Source organism: Ochlerotatus camptorhynchus, unplaced genomic scaffold (assembly GCF_037179485.1).
Source record: "Ochlerotatus camptorhynchus isolate MF236.1 unplaced genomic scaffold, CSIRO-AGI_Acam_v1.1 ptg000294l, whole genome shotgun sequence".
NCBI classification, from domain to species: Eukaryota; Metazoa; Arthropoda; class Insecta; order Diptera; family Culicidae; genus Ochlerotatus; species Ochlerotatus camptorhynchus.
The window spans coordinates 126,345-138,792 of NW_027040783.1; the positions used below are offsets into that span (position 1 = coordinate 126,345).

General features: G+C 38.2%; 2 protein-coding genes across 3 annotated transcripts in view; both read left to right on the forward strand.

Annotated features, from left to right (window-relative positions):
• Positions 1-12,448, forward strand: part of LOC135706900 (cytosolic carboxypeptidase 6-like) — a 51,031-nt gene that overhangs the window by 13,434 nt on the left and 25,149 nt on the right. The window lies entirely within an intron of this gene.
• On the forward strand, positions 4,795-5,935 carry LOC135706890 (ionotropic receptor 75a-like). The gene is made up of 3 exons (XM_065228569.1): positions 4,795-5,301; positions 5,357-5,412; positions 5,551-5,935. Exons 1-3 carry the CDS (start codon positions 4,795-4,797, stop codon positions 5,933-5,935), a joined length of 948 nt encoding a protein of 315 aa, XP_065084641.1.

The window sequence follows — 12,448 nt, forward strand, 5'->3', positions numbered from 1 at the left end:
CCGGTTTACGAGTTGATGGGTCGATAGCTAGGGTCCAGGTGGTGGGGGCTACCTCGCTGGCGTCGGTGGTCTTGGTGCTCAGCACGGAAAGCAAGATCGACGGAAAAAAAAATAAAGGAAAAAAAATAGGATTGTATATAATAAGATTGTGCTTAAAATATGTAGAGCACAATAAAGCAGATTAAGTATAAAGTCATAAAGCTCCAGTTGTGAGCCAAGAAGAAGAAAGTGATTTATATACACTTCGCCCTACGTAAATCTTATATCAGCTCCACATAGGTAGCCACAATTATATCTTTAAATTATTTTCATGTTGAGAAATAAACGACATAGGGGAAATGGCTCTAATGTTGGCCTATGGATCCCATTGCTAAAAATCTGCTATTTATCGATTTTATCTAGATGAACGCGTCATTGGGACGGTGCTAATGGATATTTTTGGTCGCTAATGAAAATTTAGTCGATTCAATCAATTGATTATTGAATTATGATTTGGACTCCAATTCAAACCAGCAATTGCTGTTCAACTGAGCAGTGCAGAAACTGGGACCAATAAAATAAAAATATGCATTAAGACGTCTATCTTTGGATCAAAAACGAGATTATGCCAACAATCAATACGAAACTAACGATTTTAAATTGGCTCACTACTTGACTAGCCTATTGGTCCCAAGCAAATCGATTAACGTACCCCATTCTAGTCGAAATTCTAGTACTACACTCTGTTTGTTTTGATTCGCTATGAATGTTTGACAGATAAAATGAGGGGTTCGTGGATTTTCCTATGTTTCGAGGGGTGAATCGATTACCTTGGGACCGAAGAGAGTACCAGAGCTGAGCCAAAAAGTTGAGCACGTTATTTCGGGACCTTCTAGTCTTAGAGTTACCTCTATGATTATACTGTGCAACAAAGGTTCTATTCCCCTGCCCGGTGAACCAATATGGGGTTTTCTGAAGAATTTGCTTGAATTATCTCATAATAACCTCAGTTAGATCTTAAGCGAACCCCACAATAATATTGGAGACGTGAATACAGAAATATTGTCAATATCGATGTATTGACGTTAATATAGAATGTATTGACAATACGATTATTATCAATAAAAGCAATCGTGTAGGGTCCACTTGAGACCTCTTTCTAGTGTTTTCTTAGAACTTGCTCTATAATGAGCTTGAAAAACTCTGTTTGAATTCAATCTGCAACGCACTTCAAATTATTTATAATTTATGCAGAATGACATAGGAATTTCCCGGAGGAATTTCCGGATAATTCACTTAGAGTTCACTTTCAGCATCCACTTTGTATTCTCCACAAATTCCCATTGAATGATTCAAGATTCCTTTTTAGTTTTGCTCAGGACTGCGATACATAGATTGAAATGCTCCTCACAATTTTGGAACTCTCATTTGAATTCTCCAAAAATTACCACCGGAACATGACTGCAAGTCCCGTTAAATGTTCCTTGAAATTTCGTCGGAATATTCCTTGGAAATAAATTCCAACGGAATTTCCCTCGGAATTACTTTGAAATACTTCTAGTATCCTTTGGAATTATTCTCAGAATTTTCAATGAATTCATCTCCGAATGCTCTTTGAATTTTACTCCTTCCCTTGGAATTCTACACACTTTGAATTTTCCCTAAGAATTGGCATGTAGTGAAGTAACAAATGTGATAGATTTATCATTAAAACCTATTTGGCATTCAAGTCAGAACCCAAGTAACCAAAACTTCTGATAAAGGGTTTTTTGTGGCTTAAGCAGCTTGGTTGAAGATGGTCTATAGAATTCTAAGCAGTCTCATTTTTAAGTCTTTATAAGAACTTTAAAGTTCCGGTACCATAATTGAAGATCATTCTAAGCAGCTTCTGGCAGAGCTTGAACGGAACTTTTTGGAAATAAATTAAAAAATGTTTTTGTCCTCTACACCAATTTTATATTTAGTTTGCACTTTTGTGAATGTTCAGGACGGTGCTCAACCGGCCGAATAATTAACAGCGGGGCAGATATTACCAACTGCGGAGTCTCAAAACGATCGACTCACGATCAGCAGTCGATCATCCACAAGTCCGTAGCCCACTCAGTACATGCAGATTGCTCACGAGATACACACGTTAAAATAATTACACTAGGCACAAGTTAATAATTGTTACACAGGACAAGTACATAAAAGGGACTAAAAATGTAAGATTTATATACTACATTAAAGCTAATTGTTCTTATACTAACGTAACTAGCTAAAACTAATCTAAACTAATGAATTACTATGCCTACGGGCTACCAATTGTGAGCATAACACTAATTGAATTAAAAATCAAATTGCAGCTAAAAGCAAACTCCACAAAAATCGAGTTTCGCTAACTGAATGGTCCGAAACCTCATCACCTGTCGCAACAGTGAAAGTTAATTCTAAAGTCAGGTATGAAGTGTATTGATTTATCAGTATTAGTAGTAGAGAATTGGAGCTGTTTGAAGAATTCTACCCAGTCCTTCTGCGTGAGAGCCCCGGCACGAACCGCTACATCATCTGAGATATATTAAAGTGAGCTGTAGTCCCGTCTTGTTGGAGTTTTCAGTGCCAGCTGACTGACTTGAATACGACTCACAACACCTTAATGAATTTTAAATTGGTGTTTGCCAGCAGGGTATTCCAACACACTTGTGGCGCAGTTATTAGCGTTCGTAGATTGCATGCCAAACACACGGGTTCGAATCCAGGAAATTGTTCTTTATTTTTTATGTTTGGATGGAATCTTTATGGACTGCATAAATGTAAGAAATATGATTTATTTGATGACCCACTGATCATTTCATATTTACGTACATTAATTTTTGTTCCTAAAAAAGACTTGTGCGGATTGCTTCATGTGGCCTATGACGGACCTTTTTAGAAACTTTCAAGTTACTAAGAAGTTCCGCAGGGAACTTTTAAAATACTTCAAAGTTGCTAAGAAGTTCCACTGGGAACTTTGTTGTGGCCATGTTTTCAGCTTTGCTTGAAGTTACTAAGAAGTACTTAGGGATGCTTTTTGGGGCTTCTTTGGAACTTCAAGAGCCTGAAGTTCCTCGTGTGCTTTCTATAGCTTCTAAATTAGCCAGAAAGTGGTGTTGGAACTTTATATACACTTTATGGAACTTGAAAGTGGGTTTTATCGTTGAATGTGGAACTTTTGATGGCTTGGGAAGAAAGTACTGTCGGAACTTTATTTGAACTTTATGGAACTTGAAAGATCTGTCGGAACTTTAATTGGACTTTATGGAACTTGAAAGTTCTGTCAGAGTTCCTTTGAAGTTTTCCTGGAATTATTTTCAGATTTATTTGTTAATACTCCTTTTAGTATACTTCCGAAGTATTCTCAAAAAATTCCCATGCAAATATGCTCTAGATTCTTTTTCTCCCTGAAACTTCTTGAAATTATCCCCAGAAATCCTTTGGAATTCTGCTTTCAATTTACTTGGAGTCCTCTTCAGAATTCCTTAGGAGTTAACTTCAGAAATTCGTATGAATTTGCATTCAAATTTCTTTCGAATATTATTCAGGGTGCTATGATTTTTGCCCAACAAAAGTACCCAGTGTGCGACAGTTTGATTGCGAGAGCCGGTGAGTGTGAAACAAAGTATGCTTCTCTATCTTGATAATAAACGGAAAACAATCTTTAATCACTGCCTTACCGTTTATCTTTCATAATTCAAGCATTCTGCTTTCCATTTACGACGACAGGATAATGTGACCATGTAATGGTCAACGAAGCACAATTGCACTATTTGCTTTGAAACTCGTACAACAGTTGCCCTTTCATCGCGTTCCAAAACATACCTACAATGAAACCGGCGGTGATATTTCTCCATCTTCTCATCCATGTGAATGTGACACATAGTTACTTCAACCATCGATTGATTCTTGATTTCACTACTCGAGAACGCATAAATGCAGTGATTTCATTCCAGTGCGATCCTTCGATGTCGATGTCCTGGCTAAAGGACCTGAACGCCAATTTGTCGGGTTCCTTCCACAGTTTCGACGTTGCTTCATCTAAATTCTATTCCGATCATCACCGATTCATGACCACAGGACACCACCGCTTTGGTTTGGTAGTGGACTGGAGTTGTCCAGAGGTCGTTGGTCTGCTGCAATTTTGCTCCCACCAATCGTACTTCAACGAATCTTACCGGTGGTTGTTGCTGGTTAGCGATGAGAAAGATGGGACTTTTACTTTCTTGGAGAGTCTGAACTTGAACATCGATACACATCTTACATTGGTGGTACCCGAACGGGATTTAGACGCACGCAGCTACGGGATTTATGAAGTATATGGTACAATTCGTAGACGAGGTGGAAAGAATCATGTGGTTAAGGTTGGTGAAGCAGATTCGGTTATGGAGGTCCATTGGACCGGTAGCAGTACCAATACTTATCAACAGCGGAAATGTTTGGATGGAGTGTATCTTCGAGCTGTTGTTGCGGTAAAATGTGTTATAATCTTATAATAATAATATCAATTCTAGTAATTCTTATGACAGGAACCTTCACGTAAGAAACATGTTCTGTGCCAACATCTGTTGAATTTAGATCCACCAAGAGCATACTCCTTCGATCGTATAGGCTATCAAATAGGCGTGTTGCTGAGTCAGCATCTCAACTTCAGGTATACGAATCCTTTGATCGGTAAAGCAACCACACAGTAACGGTCTACATTTTTACAATAGGATCCAACTCATTATAGCAGATGAGTGGCACTTTGACTTGCTGGGAAGTAACTCTTCGAAGGGAGTCTTTGGTCAACTGCAAAGAAAGATGGTGGATTTCTCCGTTGCGCCGCTATCGCTGGCGAAAGAGCGTTTGGTTGCTTATGATGTTACAGTACCGCTTGGCACAGCAAATTTTGTGACAATTTTCCGGCATCCGAAAAACAGCAATACCCGAAACATTTTCCTACTTCCATTTCAGAATGTCGTTTGGATAGCACTGCTAGTGATTTTGGTTCTCGCGTCTGTAGCTTTACTAGTGGCCTTTCGCGTTGAGCGTCGATCGGATGCCATCTGCAACTGCCAGTTTCTACTGGCCATTCTCGGATTCCTCTGTCAGCAGGCATACTCTGGACGGACATCTGCCATCTCGTCTCGAATCACTATCAAAGCGGTTATTGTGTTCTCCGTCATCATCTACCAATTCTACTCGACTTTCATCATCGGCTACCTATTGGTTTTACCACCGAAGAGTATCCGCACTACGAAACAGTTGCTAGGAAGCGATCTCAAGTACTCGATCGAAGATCTTACGTACAACCATGACTTCTTCAATGTATTTAGCTTTTACTATCCATGTGGGTTTGACTTATAGTCCAATGCACTTTTAGAGAACCAAAGATGCCACTGCGCTGGAGCTGTACAGTCGTAAGATCCTCCCGAATAAGTATGGCTTCACAAACATCAGCACTGGGCTTGGTTATGTTCGACAAGGCGGTCATGCCTTCCATTGTGATTCCTCCTATGCATATACGATGATTTTAGGTTGGAAAGTCAATTCAAATGTCACCCACATTTTTCACAGTTGCAGCCTTTCAGAATCCTTCGACGAGCACCAGATCTGTGAGCTTCAGGAAATATCGCTCTATCCGTCTCGTCCGCTGTATGTTCCGGTACCGAAGGGAAGCCCGTTGAAGGAGATCTTCCGAGTTTCACTCAGGCGGATGCTGGAAACAAGTGTAGCCGGGTACTTCAAGAGGATTTTTTTCCCAAGCAAGCCCCAATGCATGAAAAAGGATTTTGCATTTGTACAGGTGAGCTTTGGGGATATCGCTAGCTTGTATTGGCTACTGGCGGTTGGAGCGATTTTCGGGATAGCGGTTTTACTAGTGGAAGTGGTTGAGTTTCGAATCCGGAGGTACCTGGAGATGAGGCATTTCCTGCGGCAGTATCCCGTTTGGTTGGATTGACTTGCTTACACTGAGTGAGGTATAAAAAAAATATCTTACAATGACAGTTTTACACCTTTACACAAACAGTTTGAGTCACTCCTTTCGTATGCTTATCAATCATGAGTGTAGCTATATTGAGAGAAGCTACACTATCATCACAGACAAACAGACACTTACAAGTTGTTCATCGAAATTTAAATTTTTCTTAGTTGGTAGTAGGTACCGCCACCTGTGGCGCACATAGTCAATTCCCTTGCGTTTGACGTCTACACACTACCGCCATCTGTTGAGCGTACTGCCCATCACAGTGTACTCAACAGATGCTGATATTGTTTTACCGACGATGTTTTACAGTTAGAAATATTCGATGAGTTATTTCCGTTTATCCGTGGTATCATGCTAGGTTTGAAAGCACTTCACAATTAGCACTGTTCAGTCACAAAAAGCAGTTGCAGTTTAAATTTACAAGTCACGTGTTAACTGTTGTATTAAATGAAAAAATAAGACACTTAGGAATTTGAATAAAAAATTGCTGAATTGCTGGAATTACGGAATAGTTTTCGATATTTACTGCTTAGCTTTACTTTCCGATATTACGTCCAATATACTTTTTACGATCAATATTTCCTGATATACCTAGTTCGAGAAAATGTATTCAGTGTTGGCAAAATCATCAATCAAATGATATTTTGCCGTGTTCAAACGCTTTCAGTATCACGCGTGATATTGGATTAAAATATCATACATGATATTGATTTTACAAGCTCCTTTAATATTGTGAGACTATTCACAACATGTAAAAATGAAGTTGAGAGTTGACTCGGCACAAAAATGATTCCATTGCACATCGTTTTTTTAGAAAGAGAAAGTTTAATGTGCTATCTCTCTTTACTCTTCACCCAATCGGGGTCCGTTCCATAAAACCCGAGGACATTATCTGCCTCGTTTATTATTTTTTACCGTACACTGGAACAAATCGACATGTACCGTTTACTGGATCCATCTTATAACATAGCAATGTCAGCAGATTTATTCATTCTATGTGATGATTGATAGATTCCATTGTATTATCACTTTAAAACTATGACTGCGATATGGAATGATTTCTATCGTAATTTCACATACTTTGTACTTGATAATACTTTGCTTCGAACGTGGTTAGCGATAGGTAAAAAGTATATGAATATTGTCTGATATATTTCATGGTGAAAAATTGTTGATATGTCATGTTGATATATGTGGGAACAGACATCTAGAAAGTAATGGAAAATCATATAAGTTTGCATTATTAGATAATTCAGTACAATATACCTGTTTTCATGATGAATATTGCTCACTAAAAGATATATCTTATAAGATAATCATGTATATTTTATTGAAGTTGCTTTTAACGATTTTTGACGTTTGTTGATATGTCGCGTGTAAACAGACATGTAGAAACTATTGGACTGTCATTTAACTTTGCAGTATAGGAAAACATGTATATCTCATATCTCATTGGAATAGCTTCCTTTGATTTTTGAGGTTTAAAGATTGTAAACAGATTTATCCCAATCATTATATAGTCATATAGATTTGCCTTTTAAGAAATCCAACAGCAAACATTTGTTTTGGCATGTTTTTCTGGGATGAATATCGCTCAAAATAAAATACATCTTACATGATTGCTCTTCATAAATTATTGAAACAATTTTCAACGATGTTATCGTACACTCATTAAAATGATTAGTTGATATTGTTGATATTGTAAATATTGCTAACAACAATGATACTGTATTGAATAATATTTGTTTGTTATTGTTTCATAAGATAAGGGGTTCCGGAAAAGAATGTATTGAGATTGAAAAAAAATGATTCTACTGCAATATTTACTTTGCTGTGATTCTAATTGTAAGCCTTCTACACAGCTAATTCAGATTCCAGCCCTAGTACTCGAACTTCATGAACCAGTTCCATCAACTCATATAATTTAGTCGTTGTTTTATTGCACACAGGCGCATTAAGAAAGATTTGAACAAACGACACCACCGAAACGGAACATAAACTTGTCAGTGCTATTTGTCTTCACTCTAGCAAAACGAGCATAAAGTTGCACTACATTCCATGTCGGGAGAGCTGTTCTTACTTCATGCTAATTGAACGAGCTCAATCTTGAAGTCAGCCGTGGCCCAGTGGAATCGAGCGCAGAATCCGAAAGCATCACACCTCAACAGTTCTTGATCGAATCCCAAATCAGCTACAATAAAAAAAAGACACAACTGTGAAAGCTCCCACTGCCTGATGTTTATTTTTCGATTTATTTTTAGAAATCGATTAAGAAGAAGTAAATTTCATGTGATTTACACATAAACTTTACTTCGATTGATTTATGACACATATATTATATTGTGGTGAAACGTAAAGCTTATGCTTATGGGTTTCAAATCCATTTCAGTTAATTATTATAATTTGACTGATTTTCATTTATCATATGACGATCACATAAAAGTTACCAAATTATCAGCATCGTAAATGTATCAGATATTCATATAGAATTTACCTGACACATTTTCAATCATATCATTTTCAATGGATTATCTTATAGCGCAAATTTATTAGATTCCCACATAACAGGAATATGTCAAATTGGTTCAGTGTAAGCATAGGGTATTTTTTTGAAATCAAGTTGACGTTTGCTCCAGTGTAAAAAAAAGGAAATCTACCTAGGGTAAACGCTCCTATAGTTGCGGTACGTTAGAAGCGTAAGGTTCCTATAGTTGTGTATTGAGTCTCCATGCACAACTATAGGAACCTAACGCTTTTAACGTACCGGCACCATAGGAACGTTTCCCCTATGGTTGTTTGAAAATTCATTTACGGCAGAGTTGGTTTTACCCAGCTGGCTGGCATGCCGCCATGTTATTGAAACCAACATCTGAAACGTCACAATTCCAGTGTGAACTGCAAAAATGGCGTGACTGAATTGTCTTATTTTTATCAAATGAAATTATTTTCCCTTTTATGCCATATAAATGGTTGACTTCGTGGAAGAAAATCAGAAAATAATATTTTATGAGTCCTAAGTTTATTTTTCACAAAATGTAAGCAAAAATATTAAGAATATCCATAATATCAGTCACGCCTTTTTTGAAATTCTGGCTTGAATCTTCTATTTGTTTACAAATTATGAGCTGTCAGTGGGGCCCGCAATTCGCGGGTCCGCAGCGATGTTAGCTCTTTTCAAGGCAAGGCAAACAAGATAGGGATGCCAGCCAGCTGGTTTTACCTAAGAGGAAGAGGAGACAATACGGGGGCGAAAACGAACCACTTTTCTGTCATACGCGAACCAGCTCGTGATTGGCCGATTTGAAGTGCGTAAGATAGAGATAAAGATAGCACTGTACTGGCATCATAATACTCTTCATCTTGATAATAGCAATCATAGTAATCATAGTAATCATAATAATCTGGCTCTTATTGTACTGGGTGAGCAAAACGTTTGAAATTTTGAAATTGTTGCGACGGTGGATGTGGTCGCTTGAAATTTAATTGTGACCAATCGCCGTAATTAATATTTCCTGACCGGATGCTGGGATCAACACTTATGCCAGGATGATTCTTGGCATCATAAAGAAATAATTTTCTTTATTCCCTTAAAGGCAATTACATTTCACTTTTTACACTGAATCTGAATAACTCCTGTTCTCACCTAGAACCTAACATAAACTACCCTCGCTCCTGCCTCTGCAACTGGTTTTGTTTTTCGTTCCTGCTGTCTCAGCAAAACTCCTCTGGGTGGCAACCGATCGTCAATTGCTAAGTTGACAATTGCTGGTCGTCGAATTCTTCGGTTTCCAAAGTGCATTGTCGAGTAAGCATTGGCCTGTTTCCATCCATGTGGTGTGATATGCTGATTCCTATCGCCAGGTCCATAACTCAACATCCATCGGTTCTGGCTTGGGTTGATTTGTTTGGCCATATTGAGTAGGTCGATGTTGGTTGGCTGGCCTAAATGGCTGATTGGACCCTTGTGCTTGCATTATTGGATGCTGCCAGAATAGCGCATGGCTGTGAGCCTAGGACCATAGGAGGCCTTGCGACATGTTTGTTGTCTCATTCCTCAGTGCACCAGATCAAATGTCCATATTGTGATAATCAAGACAAAACTGGTACGCACTGCTAAGCGTTTTGCTTAGGGCTTTTTCTCTAAAATAATCAATGTACACCGAGCCTCGTCCTCTTGCGCTTTTAACTTGTGCAAGTGCTGTTATGATTTCAGATGCTTGTCGATTGAATTTTTCCTTAAATTGTCCACGTTGCAGCATGTACAAAATAGTTGTCCAACATATGCGTGTAAAACTCCCTTCGGGTATTGTTTAACACGGTCTCCGCACGATATATTCACTGCTTTTTCATGATTCGGCAGAACACGTCTTAACGCAATCATTCAAGGCAAAGAAGCGCAATCTGAACCATTTAGGCTCTGAACCATTTGGTGGATTATTTTAACTTTTGGTTAAAATTTGACAGATGAAAAGTTATCGATTAACCCTGCTATCCGAGCATGGTTACTTCTGATAGACAAGAAGTTAAATTTTGACAACCTTGGCTAAGTTCTGCTCGAAAACCAGTCGATCGGCAGCACAGGGATTTTCGAACATAGAAAATAACTTTCGAAATGTCACTTTTAACCACGAGTTAAATTTAACTCGGCAAATGGTTCACAGCCTAACATCGAGCGAGCAAGCTTAGTGCTGAACGGAACTTCCCACTAAGGCTCTGAACCATTTGGTGGATTATTTTAACTTTTGGTTAAAATTTGACAGATGGAAAGTTATCGATTAACCCTGCTATCCGAGCGTGGTTATTTCTGACAGACAAGAAGTTAAATTTTGACGACCGTGGCTCGAAAACCGGTCGATCGACAGCACGGGGATTTTCGAACATAAGAAATAACTTTCGAAATGTCACTTTTAACTACGAGTTAAATTTAACTCGGCAAATGGTTCACAGCCTAAATTGGAGAAGTGCAAGCAAGAGGCAAACAGATTAGGGAAAAACCATGATAGAGAAAGATGATTAAACGTCGAAAAGGTCGAATGATACTACAAACGTCAAACCACGTCGAAAGAAGGAAAACCTTTGCGTATTGCATTCAAGTCACATTAAAACAAAACGAAATATTTCATGGTCGAAAACACTTAGCACTGTATCATTTAAAAAAAAACACTTTTATTCAGAATTAAAATTATATACTTGCTACTTCAGTAACGTCCGAAAGGTAAAAGAGAGCTTCCATGCTTCCATTTATTAACGTCCTTTTAAACAAACCTTCTTGAAGAAATGGATATAGTTCATTCAGGATGGCCAAATCCTAACCAGCACCTAGCCGATTAGCATTCCCAGGTAGCGATAATCACGGGCTACTTAGAGTTGGCTAAAACCTATCTATTTGCTCTGTCATCATCATCACTGACACTAGCGACTTATGAACAATAGTGCATTAGTGACGACGATGATCCCCCGTTCTTGTTCGCATTACTGACGGCAAATATTACCGTCAGCAACCCCGTCGGGCATCGCGTGGAGGTAAGAATCGGAGTTCAGGTTACACAGAGGTCGCAAATCGACTGAAAAAGTGAAAAAGTGTCGTTCGCGGCACTTGGTTTCTTCGGGGTTTTGTCTTCAACTTCCTCGAGATCCGGCTCCTCTTTCCTGGGTTTCTGTTTACGTTTCCTCAGTTTAGATATTCTCTTGGCTACTCTGTCAATTGACCGTCTAAGATAGAGAAGGATGAGCATTATTAATATGATTTTTGTTACTGATAATCCTCCAAAAAGACTCCAAATTCGTATTTCGTTGTTGAACTGTCTTAGAGACACATGAAGAAGTAGCTCCCTGTTGCTTAACGTGCGGTTGTCTATCAGCGTAATGTTCAAGTCGTTCTGTAGCCAGCTGTTGATTGGGATGTTGTATAGAGCTGTCTGGATGAAGTAAAATGTAGATGTTACTTCTTTTGATGAAAATGTGACGTTTCGAGTCGCGTTCGGATGTTAAGCAAAAATCATAAAACTCAAACTCACCACGCTTTGGTTAGAATTGGACCTGGTGAGTTTTGTTAGCTGGATATTCGTAGCTACGATAATATAATAAATCAAGCGTGATCTTGGGCATTGGTGAGATTTAATTTTTTTTTATATTTTCCCAACACTGAAAATGTTAATTTTTTTTTTTATTTATTTGTTGACATCAGCATGCTTCAGCATTGCAAATGATGTTTCAAAAGATAACCTTATCCATAAAACAAACGTCAAATTTATTAAATATATTTCATAAAATATAGAATAAAAGTGCAAAGTATTGTGCCATGAAACGGAACTAAAATCCAAACGTATGTTAATGTTAACATTGATCTTGGAGCTGTTTATACAGTAACGAGCTTAACAATAATTTTGACGTTGGATAACGTCTTTCGGCAACATACGGGGGTACAAAATTGAAAACCGTCATTTTGGATGCGTTACGAAAAATTAAAAGATTTTGAACGATAAT

Excerpts from the sequence above, each read along its gene's own strand:
- LOC135706890 (XM_065228569.1), top strand. The coding sequence starts at position 4,795 with ATGGTGGATTTCTCCGTTGCGCCGCTATCGCTGGCGAAAGAGCGTTTG. Across the intron at positions 5,302-5,356 it reads ACAACCATGACTTCTTCAAT|AGAACCAAAGATGCCACTGC; the intron begins GTATTTAGCTTT and ends ATGCACTTTTAG. Across the intron at positions 5,413-5,550 it reads CGTAAGATCCTCCCGAATAA|TTGCAGCCTTTCAGAATCCT; the intron begins GTATGGCTTCAC and ends CATTTTTCACAG.